We start from the raw sequence: 24,191 nt of genomic DNA, 5'->3' as shown, positions 1-24,191 counted from the left end.
CTCTCTACTCTAAAGCAAAGAGTTTCCCCAGACATCGACAGTTCATCTACGGATTATATGACTCGCAGGTGCAGCTACATCTTCGCGCAAGAGTGTGTATGATTAGCTGCACTCTGTCGTCATCTGTGCCTCAACAGTGGAATTAAATGGAAAGCATTAAACTCGTCTTAGACAATTGAAGACATTCCACTAAATAAAAAATATTTTTCTGAAAATAATTTTTATACCACCATCATTATGTTGCAAGGACTTCTTCACGTGCGGTAGATGCACATTTACAAAGCAAGATCATGCTGAGGGTGACTGAGTTTGATTCCCGTCTGGTCTACAACTTGCCCACAGACGGTCCGACTTTACTCGACCGAACCAAATTTCCTGGGGTGGAGTCAAGTTGTACAACACGTCGGAGCGTGTATGGGGCCCCTATCACACAGCAGATTTCTTGTAGTAGTGCGTCGTTTCCGTCGCGTCTTAGCAACGTCTCAATAACATGACGACGGATGACGTCACATAGTTTGTTATTAAATTTTCTTTGATTTCCCCTCCTAGCGCCGCGTAGCGCACCGCCGCACAGTGCTGTCCCTTGGACAAAATGGAAAAATCGATTCTCGTATTTAGTCGAATCAAGTACACCATGATAATAACCTATGTTTCAATTATGCTGTATGCCCATTAATATCTTTGTGAGGTAACGGACGATCAAAACAATTCGTGTTTAAACATTTCCATCGCTGAAAGTGTTGATTTATCACCTGTTAGTGAAAAGCATCTTTTAGTTCCTAAGTTTTCGAACGGTACCTTTCACTGTGAAAATCGATATGAAGCGTAAAATCTTGTAAGTAAGATCCAATTTAATGTGTTTCAGTTGAACATATTTTGATCATTGTGATAAGTAAAGCTTCCAAGTCATGGGCATGAAGTTATATAGGAAGAAATAATCTACAACTTCAAACAGCTTTTTAAAAAACATCAAAACACATCTCTGAAAATCCGAGCTCACTTATAGTGTTCTTAAGAGAATGGAAGTGATTCCAGTTTTTGCTCTATTAATAGCTTTAATGATTTTCTAGGTGATACTCTAGCGCTCAATAACATAGATATATACAAAATAGCTTTCATTGATCCGTCCCAACAAAAGCTCTTGTGTTGAAGTTTCGTCGGATTTATATAACCCAGATAATTTCTCCGAGGGACTTGAAAAAGAACTCAAGCAGTTTTAAATTCTTTTTTGATAATTGATCAAAATGGTCCAGAGCTTTCAATCATCCGAGAATTTGAGATCAAAACTCTCGCTGTTGTCTTCGTTGGTAAGTCTTCCTCGCTATCCGAATATAAATATTGAAGGAATATCAAGGAATCAATAATAATGAACCTTGCGGCCAATATATCAAGTGGCTCAAGCACAAATCAGGAAAAGGTTATGACAGCGGCATAAGCACTGGCGTTACATACTTGATTTATCATAGAGAAAGTACAATCTGCTTTGATGTACTTTAAACGTAATGCAAATCTGCTTCCTGTCTTTACGCGTTGAAACGTCCGCTGAGGTTGATTTGCAAGACCTTATGAATTGTATCTCGCTTAGCATTATGCAGCAACTTTCGGTAGAGAGCTCAAGGACGGTAAAACTTGTATGCATATGGGTTTAGGGAACTCAGGACATGCGACGACACGCCACATCGACCCTGATGCCAAAAAACCCGATGACCAGCTGAAATTCCTTGATTATGATGATTCCGTGATTCCCGAATCCTAATCCTCACCCATCCCTAAACATTGTAAACTTAACCTCAGTCACCACGAATACGCTGGCTTCTACCTTCTGTTACTAACTTTATAAGATGATATTGATTGTCATGTATCAATACCCAAGACCTGAACATCTTTCAAATAGGTGTTTGTTCCTCTGCCTTGTGTCTTTAAACTGGCAATACATCGAGTCATATTAAAGCCACTTCCCAGTTTCAGAAAAACACAATGTTTCATTTCTGTTTAAGTGGCGTCGCAATATTCGCACCATCTGACTTCTTGGGTGATTTGAAATTCAGTGTGTTTCATATCAGAAACAAAACAGATAAGTTGCAGAATTAATAACACTTCGGTTCATTGATGTTACGACAATGTTTCTGATATGTTGCAAAACACTTTGAGCACAGCTGAGCAGTATTTTATTTTTGACGTCCCCTGCATGTTTTCGTATAAGGTACAATGAAGTTTAAATCACTTTGTTGTTTATGTAGTGCACTTTAGCAGTATCTCCAAATAGAATGTTGGTGTGATGGTTATAGTAGAAGGTTATCTCAAGGTCCATGGTTCGATTCCGGTTGGTTTTGTGTTTTATTTTCATTGTAGCACAAGATGTTGCAAATGACTCCATCTTGCGCTTTTTGTGTCGCAAAGGAGTTCCAAATACGACGCGTTGTGTATAAGTTAGACCTTTAGTACGTCACACCACAGTTGTTGTTACTCACTGAGAAACAAAAGGTGTTGCTTGGGTAACCATGCTCCGTAAAGTGTTATACACGCCTGAGCTTACAAAATAAACAACTTGGAGAAAAAATTTACAAATTCCAATGATTTCTGAGACCGTACATAAAAAAACAATTCCTCAAATCATTTCTAAGGATATCCTGATTATATAGTATAAAACATTAGAGCTGGCGTTTACGTCACTTATGAGATGATCAATTGAAATTGGTCAATTGTTGTAATAGAAACTGTTATCATACCTCATTTTTCGTTAAAAGATCCTGATTCTTTGGGCATATAGTAAAATCTAGCGTTTACGGCATTTATGCATATTCATTCAACATAGGTCAATGCAAATATTAGTTTTTATTATAAGTGACAATATTCCCAAATGGATTCGATTATACGAAGCATATTATATGTTATGAAATTTGCGTTTACGCCACTTATACAATTATCAATTTAACATAGGTCAGTAATGCAACTAATAGAAAAACTAGTTTACAACCATTTTAAAAGACACCGTTGAGTTAGCACGTGTAGAATGTAAGTTATGATTTTGTCCCGTAGCTCCATACGTTCGAAGCACTGTGCGCCGTGTCTATGGTAACCAAAATTTGTTATCATATCAATAACACGAAAAATATTCCGCGGTAAGGGTAATTAATTTTGTTTCTAATGACATTTGATCTTTTTCCAGGATATTCAGGCATTTCAGTATTCAAGAGTATTTAGCACTAAGTACTTATATGCTTTAAAATAGGAGGCAGAATATTCATATAAATTACAATTGCAATAACATAATATGAAATTTTCGGCGAATTCTGTAAAATGTATGTTTCGCGGAAGATGGCAGAAGTGCTCAATTAATGTGAAAAGCTTCTTTTAAAATGAAAATTGATGATTTGAATCTTACATTGGTCTTGTAGATGCTGCTTTTATCTAATTATTGTAAATGATAGTTGTATTTCGTTGGCTGCAGAAAAACCCTAATGCCAAGGTATTCGACCATGGTCGAAGAATGAAATGAGACCGTGTGACGTCACGACATTCCCCTCAATTGGTTTATGTTTACAACTTACTAATACTATTGAACATCAGTTCCTCCACACCTTTCTTTTAGCATATTGGGGACAATTGCCTAGACCGGCACCGGAATCGAACCCACATGGTCTTGCTTTGTAGCCGCGCGTCCCCACGGCTAAGGAGCCCTGCTACTACAGAGGGAAAGTAATCTTAACACCCGTTCTGATTAAGATGTTCGATCAGCTTAATATTGGCTATATTCCGAATGTATGGAGAAATGCGTGTCACGTTTATCCGAAAGCTAACAAGAAGGATAAATCATCCCTAAATCCTTCAGACCAATTAGCTTATTACATTATATTAAAATAATGGAAAAAACTAAAAGATGTGCATATAAAATCATATCATTTAACAAATACACCATTTTGAATGGAATATTACATTGTTTTACTACAGGAATTCCTGAAGAAATTTTCAAAGGCTTTTCGGAGTTTTACGAAAAATTTCTGGTACTCCTCAAATGATCTACTGAAGAAGTAAATATTTTTTCCAGGAGGATATTCCTGAGAAATTTTAGAAGACATTTTTGGAGGAATCTCAGAATGTATTTTAGGAGGAATTTCCGAATTAATTCTCGAAGAAATTTTCAAAGAACAACCTGAATAGGTCTACGAAAAGATTTTCTTTACGAATCTCTGAATGAATTGTTTAATGAATTACCTGAATGATTATTGAAACCACAAAAAAATCAAATGAAATTTGCAAGCAAATACATATTGAAATTTTCATATTTTTTCTGATTTCTACAGGAATTAATCCGAAATCCTTTCTTTTGAATTTTCTATTTCGAAATTGCGTCAAATCTGGACAGTAGTAAAACAAAATATTGTTTTGAATCTGTAAATAAGACTTCATGCCAGAAAAAACAAAATATCGGGATTGCATTCGTTCGATCATTATACTTCTTGGATACCCTCAAGAATTCCTTAGGAATTCAGGAGTTCTGGAAATTTCTCAGTATTCATCCAGATAATATTTCGAAAGTCCTCCACACATTTTTCGTGAAAAATACCCATTTGAATTAATTCAGTTTACTCATCCAGGAGTTCTTTCAGGCATACCTTGAAAAATTTCTCAGGAGTTCTCGTGATTTTTTCTAAGTAATACATTGGAATTTCTCCAGTGATTCATGACTAAATTCCTCAAGAAATTTCTTCAAAATCTTCAGCAAATAGATCTAGAAATACCTCCAGCTAATTTCTTAGAACTCTTTCGAAAAATTCTTTAAAAAATGTCTAAAATTCTTTCGGAAACTCCTCCTAAGTTTCCTTCAGAAATTTCTGTAGCAAATTTTCAGAAATTCTTCCAGGTGTTCCATTTTGGAAATTACTTAGGAGATGAGATCCGAAATTCTTTTGGAATGATCGTACGCTGTTACACGGCTTTCCGGACACCTTATAGCGCAATGTTTAACAACAAGCACGAAAGTTCATCACTTGTCGATTCAGACGAACAGGGTGTTCGTCCGAAATCTTCACAGCGTTGCTTTGATCATCTGGGAAGCTGTTCTTGTCCATAATTTCCATAAGCTCTACGCGGTCTATACCAAGATGAATACACCACTTCATCTTGGTCTATACTGTCGAATGCCGCCTTGAAAACACAAAACAGATTATGCGTTGGGACCTGGCATTCACGGCATTTTTGAAGGATTTGCCGTTCAGTAAAGATCTGTCCGTTGTCGATGTTCCTTCCACACTCCTAGCTGTTCATTGTCCCAGATTCTGACTGTCAGTTTGTTTTCGGCATCTTGATGAGCTCAGCTCTGATACCTTCCTTACCAGCTGCGCTTTATCGGTCTTTACGCTGGAAGGCATCCTTAACTCCCTCAATATTGGGCTGGTTGGCTTCATCGTCCGCTGGATTGACGTAGTCATCTCCTCCGCTGCCTTGACTTTCACTGCCTGTACTCTCAGCGCCATTTATGTTCCTCGTATTGCTGCTTACCTTTCGGTTCCACGTTCGTCCGTCAAGATTCTCCCATCCTTATCTCTCGCACTTCGGCTGGTGAGATTCTGATATAACTTGCGTGTTTCTTAAGAACAGCACAGCTGTTCCATCTCCTCGCACTCCGCTTCTTTCAGGCGCGTTTCTTTTCGTGAAAAAGGCGGGTATGCTGTCTCCGCTTCCGTCTATAACGTTCCACGTTTTGTCATTGCCTTGTTGCACGCGATCGCCGCGCTGCGTCCTTCTCCTCCAGAATCTGTCTACTCTTTCGAACCATTCTGTCGACTTTTCCTACATACCTGACGTTGTTTTCTGCTGCCTTGTTAATGGGTTATGCCTTGTTAATGGAGATGGAGTTCACCTTTCTCGCAGCTGCCCTGCAGTCTTCCATTGTACATACTACACTATCATACTAATGCAATGGCTGGCATAGAAAAGCTTTCAATTAATAACTGAGGAAATGCTAATAAATACATACTAAAAATACTTAGTTGAAAAGCAGGCCACGTTCTAGTTGGAATGTAGAGCCATTGAAGATAAAAGAAGAACCTACGAAAATTGTTCAGGAACCTTCCTAAATTCCCTCAGAAAATTCCTTCAGAAATTTGTTTTAAAATTGCACAGAAGTTCCTGTGGAGATTCTTCGAACTTTATTTCTTATCTAATAAAATCTCTTGGAATTTCTTTGAACATTATCCAGGATTTTTTCGATTTGTTTAGAATTGCTTCGGACATTTCTTCGGAAATTTAATAAGTCTCAAACCTTCGGATATTCCTTGATACTTCAGAATCACTTCGGAAATTATTTTAAGAATCAAAGCAATTTACAATGGAATTTCCAGAGAATTTTGAAGAATTCCAGGAATGTCAAAAGACATTCCTGGCTAATTTTTTTAAATTATTTTGAAGAAGTTTTCAAAAGAAAATCGAAAGAGTTCTTGGAGGAATGAACAAAAAACAATTACGCAAAAATGCTGGTGCCACAACATTACTAGAACTTTGGCGCCGCCAGTTCTTAAATTATTAGTTTTGAACAAAAAAATCCAGGGGTAGCTACTTAATCTTGTATAGGTCTTGCTAACTTCCAGCGCATATTCATACATCTGAACGTTCATAAGAGCTATGCCTGAATAGATTTCTAGTGATGTACAGAACCTCAAGTTTCAAAATCCATTAACGGGAATCAATAATGCTGTCTAAGAAGATCTAAAAATTACTCTTAAAGACAATATAAAAAAATCAGAGAATATTTTCTCCATCTCAGCTCACTTTTCCTCACACATTGATGGCGATCACGATTACATTTTCCGGCTGTGTGATAACTTTTACACTGTAACATTTTGCAGTCGCCAGCGATGCACGGAGCGCGCCAAGAAAAGCAAATCTTACGCCAGTCAAAACCCGCCAGGACGAGCGACAAGACGATTTCACTAACTCCAACCTCTGACTCAGAGCGCTGTTTATTTTCGCATCCTTTCACGAGCTGTCGTCCACTCTGTTCTTCTGCAAGAAAGTCCATCGTTGTCCTGCGTAGGGGACGATGAAGTAATATGAGTTATGATATTGAGATAAATTTCAATTTGAGAATTAAAAACCTATTGCGAATTAAAAACCCTGATGTGTGTTTTGCATAGAAAATAGTATTTTGGCCTATTCGGATCCATGGTCCAATCTGGCCAATTTTCAATACAAACTGGGACAGGATTCTCAGTCAATGAAACTTGTTGCAGATAATTTGGCCAATGCTAAGTTCCAAAAAGTGTGTCTAAAAATTTTGAAAAATACACACATACACACAAACACAAACGACACATCCTCAATTCGTCGAACTGAGTCGATTGGTATATAACACTATGGGTCTCAGCCTTCTACCCAAAGTTTGGTTTTGGAGTGATGATATAGCCTTTACGTATCTTGATACGAGAAAGGCAAAAACATCACACCAATTATGCAGCAGTATTACTCATTGTACAGAAAACGAAGGGGGTCACAATTAGAACTGTGTCATTAATAAAGAAATAAAGAGGGGTTTCATAACTCAATGTTACGCCAAAATTAAAGTCTTTGATTCTATTTGAATATTCTTATAGCATATATCTGATCCGATTTATTCCATTCTCCTCTATTTCCGTTTAACTCTGAAAGCGCATTGTTCGTAGCTTCGTTCCATTTTTATGTCATACTTCCTGCTGAATATTTATTGTGTCCTTACCATAGGGTAGCGTAGCGTACTAGATACGAAAATATGCTTTAAGCAAACTATGCGAACGAGTCCACTTTAGCTAAGGATGCTCTAGCGTGTGTGTGTTTGTGCAGGAAGAAAGATTGCAATTTACAACTCTCAGAAAAAAAATCCTGCATAATTCACTTGTGGTGTTGGTGCCTTTCTCGTGCACAAGATAAACTAAAAAAACTTGAGTGAAATTTTAGCGTGTTTTTTATAAAATGTATTTTGATTAGTACTTTGATCCCGTATTCCGATCTAACCAATTTCCTTTAGCAAACAATGGAGCAGGATTACCCGTCAAATGGAACTTATTACAAGCAAATCGGTTAAAAATAAGTGCCAAAAAGATTGAGTTTTTGCGCACATACATACCACATACATACTCACATACAGACATCACCTCAATTCGTCGAGCTGAGTCTATTGGTGTTTAACACTGTGGGTATCCGCGCTTCGTATAAAAAGTTTGTTTTGAAGCGAACATATAGCTATACGTAGGCTTAGAATACGAGAAGAAGAAAAGCCATCTTACACCTATAGCTATATCCACATTGTGTTGTTCCAAAATTATGGAGTCATGATGGTGTAATAATGCTGGGTCAGTGACCTTCAGCGACGACAGATACATGTCTGTCCTTGATGTAATCGAATACAAATTTATTGAAGAAATAAATTTAATCACTTTAAATAATTTGATAATGTTTCTATCATTGTACATTGTGTCAAGGGTTTAAATCTTCATTCATTTTGTAACGAATGATTTTTTAAATAAAGGAAGTAAAAAAAACAGTGCAAGATTACTTCAAATCCTGCTTAATAGTATTTTCTTTATACATACAAGTATCCATTAGAAGTATGAATATGAAAGCTGAAACAACATTGCCCAATAGTACACATTTAAACTATATTGATCGATTACCAAAATAAGGAAGCAATACCTCAATATTAGGTTTGTAACCTATTATCAGTTAAATGGATGTCCTTTCTTATGGATATTATTTATCCTCAAAGTTCCTGTCAGGATGTAAGCCCCAAGACTCCAACATTGCCATCATAAGCATGCGCTTTATCCTTTTTACAACTTTTCGTTGCTTTACAACTTCGTTGCTCATCATGCTGTAGATGATTATGATTATTCACACTGGCGCTAGAGTAGCAACATAGCGAAGAGATGTGAATAGTTTGGTTTTTCTTTCATATATTTTAGATTTTCCTTATTGTGAATCGCTTATATCGTATCGTTGCACAAATGGTGGTTATAAACTGAACCTTTAGGTTCACTAGCTGAAGAACAGGCAGTTAATAAAACAGTTAAATATATTTAGAGCTTATGTTCAAGAAAGCGATCAAAAAGGCAAACTTGCTTGACTTTTCCTTCGTGTCTTGTAGAATCAATGAATCAGATCTATTTTAAGTTCGCTTTGATAACAAAAGTCATTTTAAGATATTTGAAGCTTCAACATTTTTTTTGATTCATCGATGTGTTTTAGATGACAATGACATAGTTACTAATATTATTCTGTTTTAACCACAACTTATCCTAATACCCACCACAAATTTACGGTTCTGAACCTTCAAAAAACCCGGAATATCTCCGGTATCCGATGGCCATGGCCATGAACATATCGTCAAATTTGATTGAATTCCTAGTTCAGGCATCCTGAATTGTTGAAATCGGATACTAATTGATATGTTACAAAACATCTAATTATATTCAAAATTTGCCTACCCCTGTTATTTTGGACGACATTCCCTGTATGTCTTCAACACAATCTCATCAATGATGTCATTGATGGAATTGGTTTATAAAGGAATCAGTTTTTTCCAACTTGTATACAAGTGCAGAGTGCAAGCAGGTAAGGTGGATCGATCAAGTGAGGACGATTTGCGGACCCTGATAATAAATGCGAGTCTGATAATAAATCTATATATATAATCTAAATATATCTATCTATCTATCTATCTATCATCTATCTATCTATCTATCTATCTATATATAAACTCAATGTTTGTATGTTTGTATGTATGTTTGTATGTATGTTCCACATATCTTCTGAATCCATTTACCGATTTTAACCAAATTCGGAACAAACATTCTTTATCTAAAGGAGACGACGATAGGTGGGTTAGATATGCTCTTTGGAAAAGATGGAGGGTGGGGAGGGTTTAGAGTTATCGATCAACTCAGTGTAAATTTGAAACTCTTGGTCGATTTCAACCAAATTTGAAACACAAATTTTTATCTTACAGAGGGGACGATAGGGGGTTAAGCATGCTTTGAAAAGGGAGAGGGTGTGGGGGAGGGGTATTGCTAAGTTATTGATCAACTCATGTACCTTTTGAACCCTTGGCTGATTTCTACCAAATTTGAACACATTCTTTATCTTTAGGAGATGACGATAGAGGGGTTAGGGATGCTCTTTGAAAAGGGTGAGGGTGTGGGGAAGGTATTACTAAGTAATTGATCAACTCATATACCTTTTCTTTTTTTCTTCTTTATTAAAGAGGCTTTCAGCTCTTGACTGGTTCACCTCTGAACTGAACACCTCACACTCAGTGTACCTTTGATCCCTTGGCGATTTCTACCAAATTTGGAACACATTCTTTATCTTTAGGAGATGATGATAAGGATTAGAGATGCTTTTTGGAAAAAGGGGGAGGTGTGAGGGGAGGTATCGCTGTTATTGATCATCTCAGTGTACCTTTTGAACCCCTTGATTTCTTCCAAATTTGGAACACACATTCTTTATCTTTAGGAGATGACGATAGGGGTTAGGGATGCTTTATGGAAAAGGGAGGGTGTGGGGAGGGGTATCGCTGGTTATTGATCAAATCAGTGTTTTTGAACCCCTTAGCTCGATTTCTACAAATTTGGAACACAAATTTTTATCTTCAGGAGATGACGATAGGGGTTAGGGATGCTTTTGAAAAAGGGGAGGGTGGGGGAGGGTATCCTAAGTTTTGATCAACTCAGTGTACCTTTTAACCCCTTGGATTTCTCAAAATTGGAACACACATTCTTTATCTTAGGTAGACGATGATGAGGGGTTAGGGATGCTCTTTGGAAAAGGGTGAGGGTGTGGGGGAGGGTATTACTAAGTAATTGATCAACTCAGTGTACTTTTGAACCCTTGGCCAATTTCTACCAAATTTGTATCAAATTGTAGGTCATTTTAAAAGGGGTATGGTGTGAGAAAGGGTATTGTTTAGCTATCGATCAATTCAGCATAACTTTGAACCCATTTACCGATGTTCACAAAATTTTTAACTCATATTGTCTGTCTAAGGAAGACTATATTAGACTAGGTAGGAGCGTAGGAGTGTCATAGATGAATGAGTGAGAGGGTATATTTATTAAACGAACAGTTTAGATACCTTTTACCGCATGGGTAATTCAAACCAAATTTGTAAACCGTATTCTCTGCCCAAAACTATTATAGAGAGGCTGGGAGAAACTTTTGGAATGCGGAGGTTATTGAGGTTGGTATTGTGGACTTGACAATTAAAAATCCTCCTATTTAGTTCATTCGAGGTTCTTTTTACATTGTGCAATGATCTAAAACAAATTTCCAATTTCTAAAATAGCAAATTCTCGAATATAACATTTTCCCGGTAATAACATTTCCAAAAATGACTGAATGATATTTCCAAAATGATTCTTTACATCATATTCCAGAATATGGAATTTCCTGAAAGAATATCCCTGAATGAAGCAGGCCATTAACATAACACTATTTGGCTTAAGTCATTCGACATGAAGGGCATTTGGAATAATTATGAACAGCATCAGAAAAATCTTCATAGAAAGCATGCATTTGCTGGGTATATAGCAAGATAATTGTTACTTTCATCGGAATCATGGCATGTGTAAAGCAGCTTAATGTGTTTTCCTTCTGAATGGTAGATGTGATTGCTTTTAAAAGTAGACATTGCGGAATAAGGCAATGGTGAGTGTGATCCTTTCTTTAAAATGGGCGTTTGTCCGGGATAAAGCATCGGTGAATGTTTTTCCCTTTTATGATGTTTGCCCGGAATAAGCTATTCATGCCCATGATCCTTTTCAAGATCAGTCAATGTTTCAAAAGCCTTCTTTAATCAAATGATGAAGTATCACTTAACACAATTACTCTGTTGACCAATTGTTTTATCTTTTTCTGATTGTGAAAAACTGAAAACCAAACTGGCAATTCCGAGCGGCCGGGTCATAAAGCTAGTTAATAAATACAAGTGCGATAGTTTTGTTTTCGGAGCTTGATTCGAATAGGTTTTCGCCAAACTTGCACTCAGTTTGCTACAAGATATTTTTCTCAGCCTAATATAAATTTTTTCATCTTCAAAATGTTACGTTTTTCGAAAATATGTTCCACTGGTCAAAACGCCCAGTGGGCAGGCCCAGCAGCACTATTCAGACAAACATGGTTGTAGCAACTTGATTGTGACTAAATCTGGTCGATATGAGTCGCAGTAACCTATGTGGAACATATTTGCTGCTAGGGGGACATATGTCTCTGCTAACTGGACACAAGCGCGGCGAGTCTGCAGTAGTTGCTCCAAATAGGTGGTGGTATTGCCATTTTAACAAATACCGGTAATACCGGTAGAATACGGTTTTAGCGAAAATATCAGTTATTTAACCTTTTGTCTTTGCTCTGGGGTCAATATGACCCCAGGCCACTTAGTGGCTGCCATTTTTTAGTTTTCAACCGATTCTCTAATTTTGGTAGTTTGCTAAAAACTCGCGAGATCTGTCTCCAGGTGAAAATCCGCTTGAGAAATATTGAAAATTTGCGCTACAGTGTACTTTTTAAAAAACTTACGTTGTCTGTGCTCTGAGGTCAAATTGACAAATTGAAATTGCTATAACTTTTTAATGTTTGGCCAATTTTGATTTCTGGGGCTGTTTGAAATAATTTAATCATCTTCAGGTCGTTCAAAGATTGACTATAGGTGAGGGTACATCGTAGGGAGGGTTTTCGTGAAAAGGTACAAAACAGTGATTTTTCATCTTATTTTACTCATATCTGAAAATCCTACCCATTTGAACTGCTCCTTTTAAAAATGTTATGCAGGAAGGTGTGTCCTTTGACATGAGGCATTGATTAGTTTAGAGCTTGGTCGCTAGGTGGCGGTATATTTGAATTCGTATTTTAGACTACCTGATAATTCCGATATATAGAATTCTCCTCAGTGTAAATATTCTTATCGCACAAATTTGAAATTTGTGAAGATGACGTCTTTAACAAAGTTCGTCTGGTAGAATGGACTGTCATGTGACGGAATAAATAATTGGAAATTTACAACAGGCGACGCTAGTGTACTTGCAATATTCTTGCATATTTGAAATATTGCGATCCGTCATACCTACAAGTTGTATTCGGCAACATTGTTCAGGATGTCCAGGACTACAAAGGTGTTCAATTTAATGAGTACTTCTTTCAAGATGCGGCCTAATGAGCTGTTATATTTGAGTATATTGTTGCATGTGAGATCTGATGTATTTTGGTTTGTAGCATTTTGAAATCATGAATGTTGTGGTAGAGTTCATCAAAAGTTTCTTTGCATTCAACCTCCTATGCGATGCTGCAAATAAAGAATTGTTCACAGAATATGTTTTAGGTCATTTAAGAAAACCCTGAACTAAGGCCTTTGGTCTACTGCGTAACCAAGATTAGCCAATTTGCCGCTATTTGTAAAATTCCCAATTATTACTTCCTCATAGAGTCCATTTCCACTAGACGACCTTTTGATCAAGACGATATTTTAACAAATTTTAAATTTGTACCATAAGAATATTTACACTGAGGAGAATTCCATATTCGGAATATCTTGAGTAGTCTAAATAATGAATTCAAATATAATTCACCTGGCTAGCCTTCAAAACTTATCAACGCCTCATGCCGAAGCACACGCGTTCCTACATAACCTTTTAAAAAGGTGCAGTTCAAAATGGTAGAATTTTCGGATATAAGTAAAATAATCATGAAAAATCACTGTTTTTTGTCCTTGTTCACTAAAACCCCTCCCGATGTCACTCCCACCAATAGTCAATCTTTTGTTACGACCTGAAAGATGATTAAATTATCTTTCGAAACAGCCCCAAAACAATCGGCTAACAATAAAAAGTTATAGATTTTAATTTAGTCAATTTGACCCCAGAGCACAGAACAACGTAAGTTTTTTGAACAAGACAGAAGGTTAAAGAATAACTTTTGATTTGACTTTTGATGAAAAACAACATTGTTGACAAACTTCAAATGTTAAAATCATTGCTCGAAGAGCTTGGCAAACGAAATTTAAGTAGACATAGCTACTGTGCAGCTCATCTCCCAATACGCATTGGATTTGTTGGCAATGTTGAATAACTGAAAATTCCTCCTTCTGGTTAAACCGAAGTTGGACGAATGGTTCCAAGACTGTCGAAAATCAGAGTCAAGTAAATGCCATTATCCCTTCAGATTCAGGTGGAAGAATCCTTGGATTGTATGCAAGGATCCTGGCTTCAACGCACTTGACATCAAGAGTTTTGATCTGCTACAGTATCTTCACAAGTTGTTCTTAACCGATGAACTAGGCTTATCCATAGAGACATCTTCTTCATGATCGTCAGGTATGGTCGTTGTCTCAGTTTCAACGACCGCATCAGAAATGATTAGACCAAGATTCCGTCCGCTTGCTTAATCAAAGTAGCTCTGGATGTCTAAAAGAAAAGACAAAATCGTTTCTGATCAATTGCTTTACGACAGAATTATTCAAAAAGCAAAAAGATCGGCTCTCTTGGATTTATCCTTGGGTGGAAGCATAGTGGGAAATTATTTTGGCTTAATTTGATAGTTGTTCCAACAAAATTGGACGCCACGCCAGCTTTATATAGAGTGCAGAACTCACAGCAGAGAAGATCCAGCAGCTTGAACGGATCTGAGGGCTTGAATTATTTCACCAACCTCTAAACAATCACCACTGGAGTTGAATTGGTATTAAGCTGCAACTCATAGATCTGTTTGAGTAGATACCATGCTATTCCAGTGTGCCTTGGAGCCAGCCACTAATTTAAATTCTTTTCCGAATTCAGAATGGACATATTTTTTCAATAAATTGTTTTTACAGATGATCTACGGAAATAACTACTAACCTACGGTTCTCAGTAATATTTTCATTCCTACATAACTTAATCTGTATATATTTAACTTGTTGAGAATCGAAAAATAAACCAATATAAATAAAATTAATAGATAATGTAGTGATTATGTGAGAAGAAATCTGCTTTTCGAACAAGGAGCATTAAAAAACTAACAATCTACAATAAATGTTCACATTTTGGGCATGCATACGTCGCCCTATTTTGAATAACCTGTGGGTTTAGTAAATGCCTTCAGCGTGTGTTCATAGATTCACCTCAGCGTGTCAATCGGCGAGCAGTAAGCCATGACTTTGCCTCTTCTGAACACTTCCTCAGCGTGCACACGTATCCACGAAGAGTCGCTGTCATAATTTGGTTTTCGTCCATTTAGGACAACACATATATTTAACACACATCATACAAGGAACAGCAAATCTTCTCACTGTGGGTTCTTTCTCTCGATCCGCCTTTGCGTAGAACTGACTTATCAATGATTGTGGTAATCCCATTGGAACAAAGATATTTCGTTATAATATCTGATAACGTCGTCTTCCTTTTATCTGTAATCCTCGTTTATATGCCGTAATCTTGAAAGTGACGTACGCCATTTTCCAAAAATGGTGTTAACTCATCGAGCTCTTTAACAGAAAATGGAAAACATGCATGTTGTAAAATGGCTGTTACGTCACTTTTCCAGATTACGGCAGTATAGTTTTCCACGTCATACCTCGTGATGAAGGATTCAACAAAACGATGCCACAGAGATGGTTATATAGGAAATGCTTGAGAAAAGTTTGGCCGCTTCGTCCAGAAAAGTTGTTGGTTTGACATGATACAGCTGTATCAAGCCAGCTGCGCTTGCGTGCTTAAATTCTAAAGCTGTTTTTGCATAGCTATTCTGTTGAAATATCCATTTTCTATATATTGTTATCCAGTTGGGCTGCAAAATGGTGGGTTGACATCAAGTAGAGCGCCCAACAGAGCTCTGTCCCCACAAGTCCCTATCTCACGCTTCCACGGTCGTCCGATGACAAAAGACCGCCAGCTAAGGGTTGTGTCTTAGCTAGTAGTGCAACCTGGCACTGTTGTCTCTGACATCTAGCTAAGTGAGAAGAGTACGCCTCGAGCGTCTGTTCACCAGGAGGTGCGGCTCAAACAGCGTCTGCCTGGTACCCAGCGCTCGATTAACGAAATGCTGTATCGCGTCAGCTGATACTAGGTGGCAGCCCATCATCGCGATGTAGGTAACGCGACCCTTAAGGTAGCTTACTGAAGCCTCTCAAATACCACGAAAATGGAGAAAGAAAAAAAGAGAACGTTATTTTGGCAACCGACCGGCAACGAAATAAGGACTATAATTGGAAACTCGGTACCTGGAATGTCAGGCCCTAAATGAACCTGACGAGTGAGTCTTCTGGCTCGTGAACTGCAGAAGGTTGGAGTGAACGTGGCTGCTATTCAAGAAGTCGATAGCCTAGATCCGGAGAACGTGAATTCCGAGCCGTGGACCCGACCAACACTGCATTCAAGTATAACATCTATCACAGCGGCGGTGAAAAAGCAGAGCATGGAGTTGGTTTCGTAGTGATGGGCAAGCAGATGAAGCGAGTGATGCGGTGAAACCCATTGAACGAATCTTGTGTTGAGGATACAGGGCAAATTCTTCAATTACAGCCTAATCAACGTTTACGCACCGATAAACGATAAATCCGACGACGTGAAGGACACATTTTATGAATGTCTTGATAAATATGGAGAGTGCCCAAAGCAAGAGTGAAAATTGTTATCGGAGACGTTAACGCTCAGGTCGGTAGAGGACTTTTTCCGTCCCATAATCGGTAGGAGAGCTTCATTCCGCAACCAATGACGGCCTACGGCTAGTAATTTTTGCTGCTGCAGCAGTGATGTTAACGATCATTATTTTGCGTTCGATCATTTAGTAGTTTGTCAATAACTCACTGAAGGATTTCATGGTGGACTTCAGTGAGTTTTAATCCTATGGTTCGTTGTTTGAATTCCACTAGTAATGGAGTTATAGTTATAGTTCAATTAGACTAAAGATAACAAAATTCCAATCATTTAGTCTAGGTTACTGCAACTAGCTCTAACTTCGTTATTAGTTGAATTCTAATAACGAACCATTAGGCAAAGTTGTAGAAAACCTTGCACTAGAAGTCCACCAACATATTTTGAAATTCAGCTTGACAATGACAAGCTAAATGATCGAACGCAAATTACTGAATGATCGTTAACATCCTTGCTGCCAGAGGGATGGCCATCAGTAGCACCTACTTTGCAAGAAAAAAATATTCGAAAGCACACCTGGAGACACTTAAATGGTGAAACTTGCAACCAGATAGACCATGTTGATGGGCGCCATATCTCGGATGTTATCGATGTGCGGACATTCAGAGGTCCGAACCGTGACTCTGATCACTACCTGTTGTAGTAAAATTCGATCACGGTTGTCAACTGTATCGAACGAAAGATCACAGCGAACGATCGTTACAATATCCAGCGATTGTGGCGGAAGGGTATCGGCTGAGTACCGCCAGAACTGACGAACGGATAATGCAATCAACGTTAGCGATAAATCAACGAGTTGATCCATGGAGCGTGAGCACAACAGCACGAGAAGTGGAGGCACTGCCATGAGGCGACCCAGAACGGTTGGTTCGATGTGGAGTGTCAGAGGTGACGACGAGAAGAACGTTTGCCAGAAGCCGGATGTTGGTGTCGGGTACCCGATCGAATTAGAGATCGGTACAAGGAAGTAAGAGCAGCCGAAAAACGAACCCACCGCAGGAAGAAAAAATAGTACGAAGAATCAAGTTATTGAGTGAGGCGCAAGAAAAATGGAGCAGAACGATATGCGGAGGTTTTAGGGTCTGTCCAGTGGCGTGGAAAAGACAGCGCCATTTCCCGTCATGTGCAACGACCAACAAGAAGTTTGCTGACAGATAAAACTAGAAATGGCTGCCAGGTGGAAGCAACACTTCGAGACTTTGTTGAATGAAGGAGGATGGTGCATCAGGAACAGAATAAATATTAGCGACGATGGACAAGCTGTGGAGTCACTGATGTGTTAAAAAGCTGTTAAAAAGAGCTGAAAACAATAAAGCTGCGGGAAGGACTAGGCCCTGGCTGAACTTCTCAAACATGGCAGTGAGCAGCTTTATGAAGTTCTGCACCATATTATGTCGAAAACATGGGAAGACGAGGAAATGCCAGCAGCTGGTTGGATCGGCCTCATTTGCCCTCTCTCTTAAGAAAGGGCACAGACTGGAGGTGCCAATTACTGAGGAGTAACCTCCTTAATTCGGCGTACAAAGTATGTCCGTATTCTGTTCAACAGATTGAGACCGCTTGAAGAGCCCTTCGTCGGCGAATACCAAGCAGGTTTTCGTGAGGGCCGATCAACGACGGATCAAATGTTTACCCTGAGACAAATCCTTGATAAATTACGGGAGTACAACCCAGACACATCATCTGTTTATTGATTTCACGATGGCGCACGATTCAGTGAAATGGAATGAATTATGGCAAATTATGCGAACTTATGGTTTTTCCGGCGAAACTGATACGGCTGATTCGTATAACGTTGGATGATCGAAATCAAGACGTAAGGGTTGCGGATGAAATATCGACGTCATTTGTTACCTTAGATGGATTAAAGCAGGGTGATGCCTCTCAAGATCTCACTGTTCAATATAGCGCTCGAGGAGCGATTAGAACTTACCGTCATTGAAGTAACGCTTATTCGATCTTATATGCATTTCCTGGACTAGATAGGAACCTAGATAGGGACAATAGGGGACAATCATTTCAGAGGTAGTAACTCGTATAAAGTTGGAAAACGTTGATAACAAATTTCACATGTTGTTTTTGGAGTGATTGTTATCGTTAGCTGTCGGCTATGAATATCTCAAAACAAGAGAAAATCCTGGGCAAAATTGGCCAAAAATAGACATGTCAGCTATGGAGATGGAGAGGTTATCGTATTGAAAGTATCAAGAAAGGATTGGTATATCCAGATAAATAGAACATTTGCCATGTGAAAAATGGACTGTAAATTAGGTAATAATCAATTTCCGCTATGCTTCAAAAACTGTTTGATCAATTTATCCTTTTTGTCTGGTTTATGTTTGATGACATTCAATTTTTTTCTGAAATCGTTGGCCACTTCTGAAATTAAATTCAGATGCATTTCACCATCTCGACGCCGACTCATCAGGATCATCTATGGTTATTGATTCGTATCGTGAATATGTCAAACATATTCCCTCCTCAAGATTTTTTTATTTGAAATAAGAACTGAAAAGTTTTTGACATGTGTTCTTATTTCCATGCACCAAAAGAACTCAATATGTAGGGGAACGGTTTGGCACTTCATCTCATAGCTCCCATTTCTATCCTATCAAAAACAAAGCAAAGAAAAGAAATTTGATTTTTTTTTTCATTTTTGTGATTTTTTCATGATTGTAAAACCAGCGACAAGATTGAAGTTGTATTTCTCTGTTTTGCGATGAGATGAATATAAGTTCAGTGAGATGGGAAACGGAACAGTTCTCCTACTACGATATGCTCAATGACATTGTAATCATGTTAAATCGTTATCCGTCCAATCCCTTCCTCAGAAATGATTGGTTGAACTATTGTAAGCCTTAATTCGCCAAACAAATAAGTTTGATAAGAAAATTCGTTTTTGAAAAATAGCAAAGTTTCAATTAGGTACGTCATTAAAATAACATTTGTTAATGAACTCTAAGCTGCGAGGCGGCTCTGTCCCAGTGTGCGGATGTAATGCCAATAAGAAGAAGAAGAAGAAGATGGACGAATCTATAGTGCACAAACAAAAAACTCAATATTCACGTATATCAAATGGAAATATTAACTACCTTCTATCATAAAATTGTCTTCTGATTTTCATACAAACACATTCATCACAGTAATCAACTTTCCCACTTAGAATCATCCGCCCATAGCCGAACCCTTAACTCCCAATAACCTACAGAACATCGCTACTTACTAAATATCTTAACACATCCTACCCCGCTTCCACTATGATCGGCCTGCGGCGGCCCGCTGCTCGGCGCTCCGCTTCTTCGGGTCCAGCAGATCACCGGCCTTGTCCTGGTGGGCCGTCATGTGCCTCGTCAGATGGTGCCGCTCCCGGAAGCTCTCGTTGCACACCGGACACTTGAGCTTCTCTTCGCGTTTCCTCCGCTGCGGATCCTGCTGGTGGTCGTTCTTGTGGTGCGACCGCATATGGTACACCAGGTCGCTCGTCATCCGGAAGCTGATGTTGCACTTGGCGCAGGTGTTTTGTGCCGACAGGGAAAACGCTCCCATCGCCGTCGGCAGCAGTGTCGAGAGGATTGCCGCCGCTGCCGGATTGCGGATAATTCCGTCCACTTCGGGGAGCAGTCCTGGCGGTGCTCCTGGGCCGAACGGCATAAACGGAGGCGACGGGAAGTATGCCTGGGGAAGTTCCGGATCTTGGATGGGTGGTCGAAACATCATCTGTGGCTTCGTTTTGGATGGTGGCGATGGAGTTAGCTCCGGCGGTGATTGTGGGCTCCCATTCATGAATGGGTAGTCGTACCGAAAGTTACCCGGAGCGCCAGGGCTAATGGAAATGGGTGGGCTAGTTGACGGACAGCTATGCTGATCGGGACTTAGCGGAGGTATGGGAGAATCTGACACTGTGATGCTGGTTACTTTTGAAAATGCACTCCGTGGAAGATCTGAATCGAGGAAATTACCAGCAGCCTTCTCGCGGATTGCCATCAGGCTTGGATTTTCATAAAACCTAGCATTCGGTAGCATGTATGCTAGCCGATCATTGCTCAGCTCATGCATGGAATGTGGACTGCCTTCCTGCGGTCGTGGTCGGCTGAGCAAATCCAAGTTAAAATTCCTTTTCCTCAACCGGACGAATCGGACTGAAACCATTTTTCACTGACAAATCTTCAGACCTGGTGGACTGGGTCGAATCACTTTCCACATCAATCGTCGGAGAATGCACTTTCTTCACTTGCTTAGTTTTCAACTTTTCATCCGGCATCATCAGAAATGCCACATCGAAAGACCTTTTCCCGGGGTTTTTGCCGGTTCTGAAATTATCCAACTTGGTCTGAGCCATTTCAATTCCACTCACGTCACTATCGCAAGTACTTGTCACACAATGTCCGTTAATTTTCACATTCAACCGAGACTGTCTAATGTCCATCGTCATCGTCCACTTGAGCCAAATCCTTCTCAATCTCCGACGTGCACTACTCCAACACCAGAGCAAACAGATTCAAATATATTCCACTCACGATTTAGTCAAAGTCCTTCTTGTGGGACACTTTGCACCAATAAGTCCAACCTGCTCTTGGAAGGGAGGAAACAGAACTACGCCAGAAGCCACTTGTTTCCTCGAAATCTGCTGCTAAACTGTTTTTGATTGCCAGCCAGCGCTCGCATCTATACCCTACTGCGAACAACGAGCAGGTTCAAAGCTGCCGTCCACCCTCCTGCCCACGGTACCACGTGGTTTTCCCGTCCAAAACAGGAGGAAAGAGAAAAATCACGAACAGATCGTTTCGGGGTGCACACACACTTGGAAGCGCGAAGGGGTGGAAGCTGAACGAGAACCAGACCGACCGGCAATTATAATGTACATAAACATAGGGACCCAAAGCATAAGGGTAGGAAAATATTGTTCCTTCATCAGAAAGCAGAAGCAGAAGCATCATGCTCGTTGCGTTGGGTGGTAAGAGAGCGAGTTCCAGTGCGAGCGACTGAAACAGCAGCAACAGCATGAGCACCACACATATGCACGAATACATGAAAAAGCAATAGAAAAGCTTTCAATATGATATATTTTAGGGCGATATATTTCACCGCTTCCTCTGGCGTGGTCCTGGACCCCCGGTCTAAGATGGATTGGAGACGGAAGGTTCTTTTGCTCATCAAGTGAACATATTCTAGACCCGAGTTTGTGCTTGCTCAGCGCTATTCTCCCCCCTCGTGACGCTCTCTCAGACACTCTCTGATTTATCCTCGCCATTGAGTTGGATACTGAGATTCGGAGAGATGGAATTAGTGGGGAGTTTCCTTTTGCAGGATCTGTTCGTTGCTGAGTTGGGGTTGTGTCGTTATTTTTGCTACTTAACTGTGGCTGCCAGTGATAGTAAGTTTTTCAGTAGTCGATATTTTTAAAGTTATGCGAAAAGTGTGCTAGACGGAAAGTAAATTCAACATCAAAGTCACCAAATCGATGCATTTTCCTTAAATCCTTAGGTTTTGGAATTGTGTGGAAGGTTATAACAATATAGGAATCGTTTTGGTAGAACATGAAACACGGAAAGAACTAAGATCGAAATACAAAGTAGGAAAGGGACGAGCCTGGAATTGAGCCCACGACCTCCTGCTTATAAGGCAGAAGCGGTAGCCACTAGACCACCGAACTCGACTTTTTTTTGTTTTATACAGTTGTAATTTTATTAGATCCGCAAGACATCAAGCGAACTGTATTTCAACTTCCAATATAAAACCTCAGCTCCTAGGTTTTATAATGCTCTTGTATTCCTCTTCAAATATTTAAAATGGAACTAACATAAAACTAGCGCGTAAGTTATATGTTGGTTTATGTCAAGACTTATAAAGCTGTCAAGCTTTATAGAGTACTGTATAAAACCCACATACATATAACCTTTGAGAAGATCTGCATAGGAATTCGAAGTTTTAAACTATTACAATCGATAAAATAAACAAAGTTCTAATCCAGCACAAATTGTTTGGCCACTAAATAAATCTTTTCGTTTTGCAGCCAGAAAGAATAAATCATAGATATTAATTTCTTCGACTCAAATTATTGTATAAATATAAGTCGAGTAAAAACTTTCTTAGTTTAGACTGCATTTGTCGAATGATTGTTATGATGAAACGAACGAAAAAATCCATAAGACTTTTGTGGTACATAAAATACCGATAAGATACCGACCACAATTGTCGCTTTATATTACAGTCGACTCTCTACATCACGATATTCTATATCTTGATATCTCTCCTTATGTCGATGGTTTTCTCGGTCCTTTCAAGCCATACACATTTTTGCTTTTTACATCTCGATAACCTCCCTATCACGATATCTTTATCTCGATGAGTTTTGGGCATACTTTGATCAGGTTTCACCCCGCCTATGTCGATATTTTCAGATTTCTGGGCTACTAGACCAGTTTGGGACAATAACAAACACATGATTAACAAGAAATTATATTTGTTATGTTGTCTTTTTTCATAGCAACGAGCTTTCTTCGCTCCAGTACCCATTTCAATTTCCCTTCCATTCCTCGATCTCTCCCTATCTCGATTATCTCTTCAAAAGTAAGATATGGAGAGGCGACTGTATTTCAGTTAAATACTTTCTTCTGGTAGTACTCGCATGAGATTCCAAAAACGAAAACCCAGTTTAATCCATCAGTGATGTGATTTCTCGTTTCTTTCGAGTGAGTAATTTCTACGCGCTTTTAGTATAAAAAAAGGCGAATGCAACTTATTGCGAGCAAATTAAGGAGAAGTGTCTGAAAAATGAGTGGGAAATTTTTACGCGCCCGTTTTTGGTATAAAATAAATTGTATTTTGGCAATAACTTTTGAGCCCTTAGTCCGATCTGGCCAATTTTTAATACGAAACAATGTCATTTTTATTTAAAAGAGGGGAAGTCGACGAGGAGAATTCTCTCTTGCGACATTCACTCTTTTACCAGATAGAGCTTAAAATGATCAACATGAGCGCAACCCCGTGAAACAAGCACTAGTCATTGAAGCCTCCGTTCGATGATTTTTTAGCTGTAACAGGAGATATATCGCTTTTTTTATTTATTTATTTATTTATTTATTTATTAACCGACGTGTTATACTAATTGTATAACTTATTTTAAGCTAAACTATTATCATAACAAATACTTTATTTGATGGTTTAGGTATTGGAAAATATGGGAAACACATGGATGTCTAAAATTTAGTTTGGAAAATTGTTTGCTTCGGTGGAACTGTCCGAAGAATGTGTCAAATATTCATGATGATGGTGATCACAGCGATGACACAAGCCAAACGTCAAATCAAAGCATCCCTTCATAAAGTGAGCTGACGTGTGGCGGCCATTGCCACGTAAAATGCTGAATTTTACATGGTCGGCTAAGGTCCTTTGAGAAATAAGTTGATCAGAATCCGAATAAAAAACACATTAATGACCGCCTCATTTACCGAATTAAACTTAAAACTACCAGTTCGGATGGGGCCCTCCTTAGCTGTGCGGTAAGACGCGTGGCTACAAAGCAAGACCATGCTGAGG

General features: G+C 39.0%; 1 protein-coding gene across 1 annotated transcript; it reads right to left on the bottom strand.

The window, feature by feature from the left end:
• Nucleotides 1-19,806: 19,806 nt before the first annotated feature.
• On the bottom strand, nucleotides 19,807-21,137 carry LOC134215054 (uncharacterized). Its single transcript, XM_062694311.1, is given in 2 exon segments — nucleotides 19,807-20,768; nucleotides 20,770-21,137. Coding segments are annotated over 2 exon segments (1,176 nt in total). The 5' UTR covers nucleotides 21,085-21,137; the 3' UTR covers nucleotides 19,807-19,907.
• Nucleotides 21,138-24,191: the final 3,054 nt, after the last annotated feature.

The sequence above is a fragment of the Armigeres subalbatus genome, chromosome 2 (assembly GCF_024139115.2).
Source record: "Armigeres subalbatus isolate Guangzhou_Male chromosome 2, GZ_Asu_2, whole genome shotgun sequence".
Taxonomy (NCBI): Eukaryota; Metazoa; Arthropoda; class Insecta; order Diptera; family Culicidae; genus Armigeres; species Armigeres subalbatus.
The sequence above is the reverse complement of the archived record's forward strand: the minus strand, read 5'-3'. Positions and strand labels throughout refer to the sequence as shown.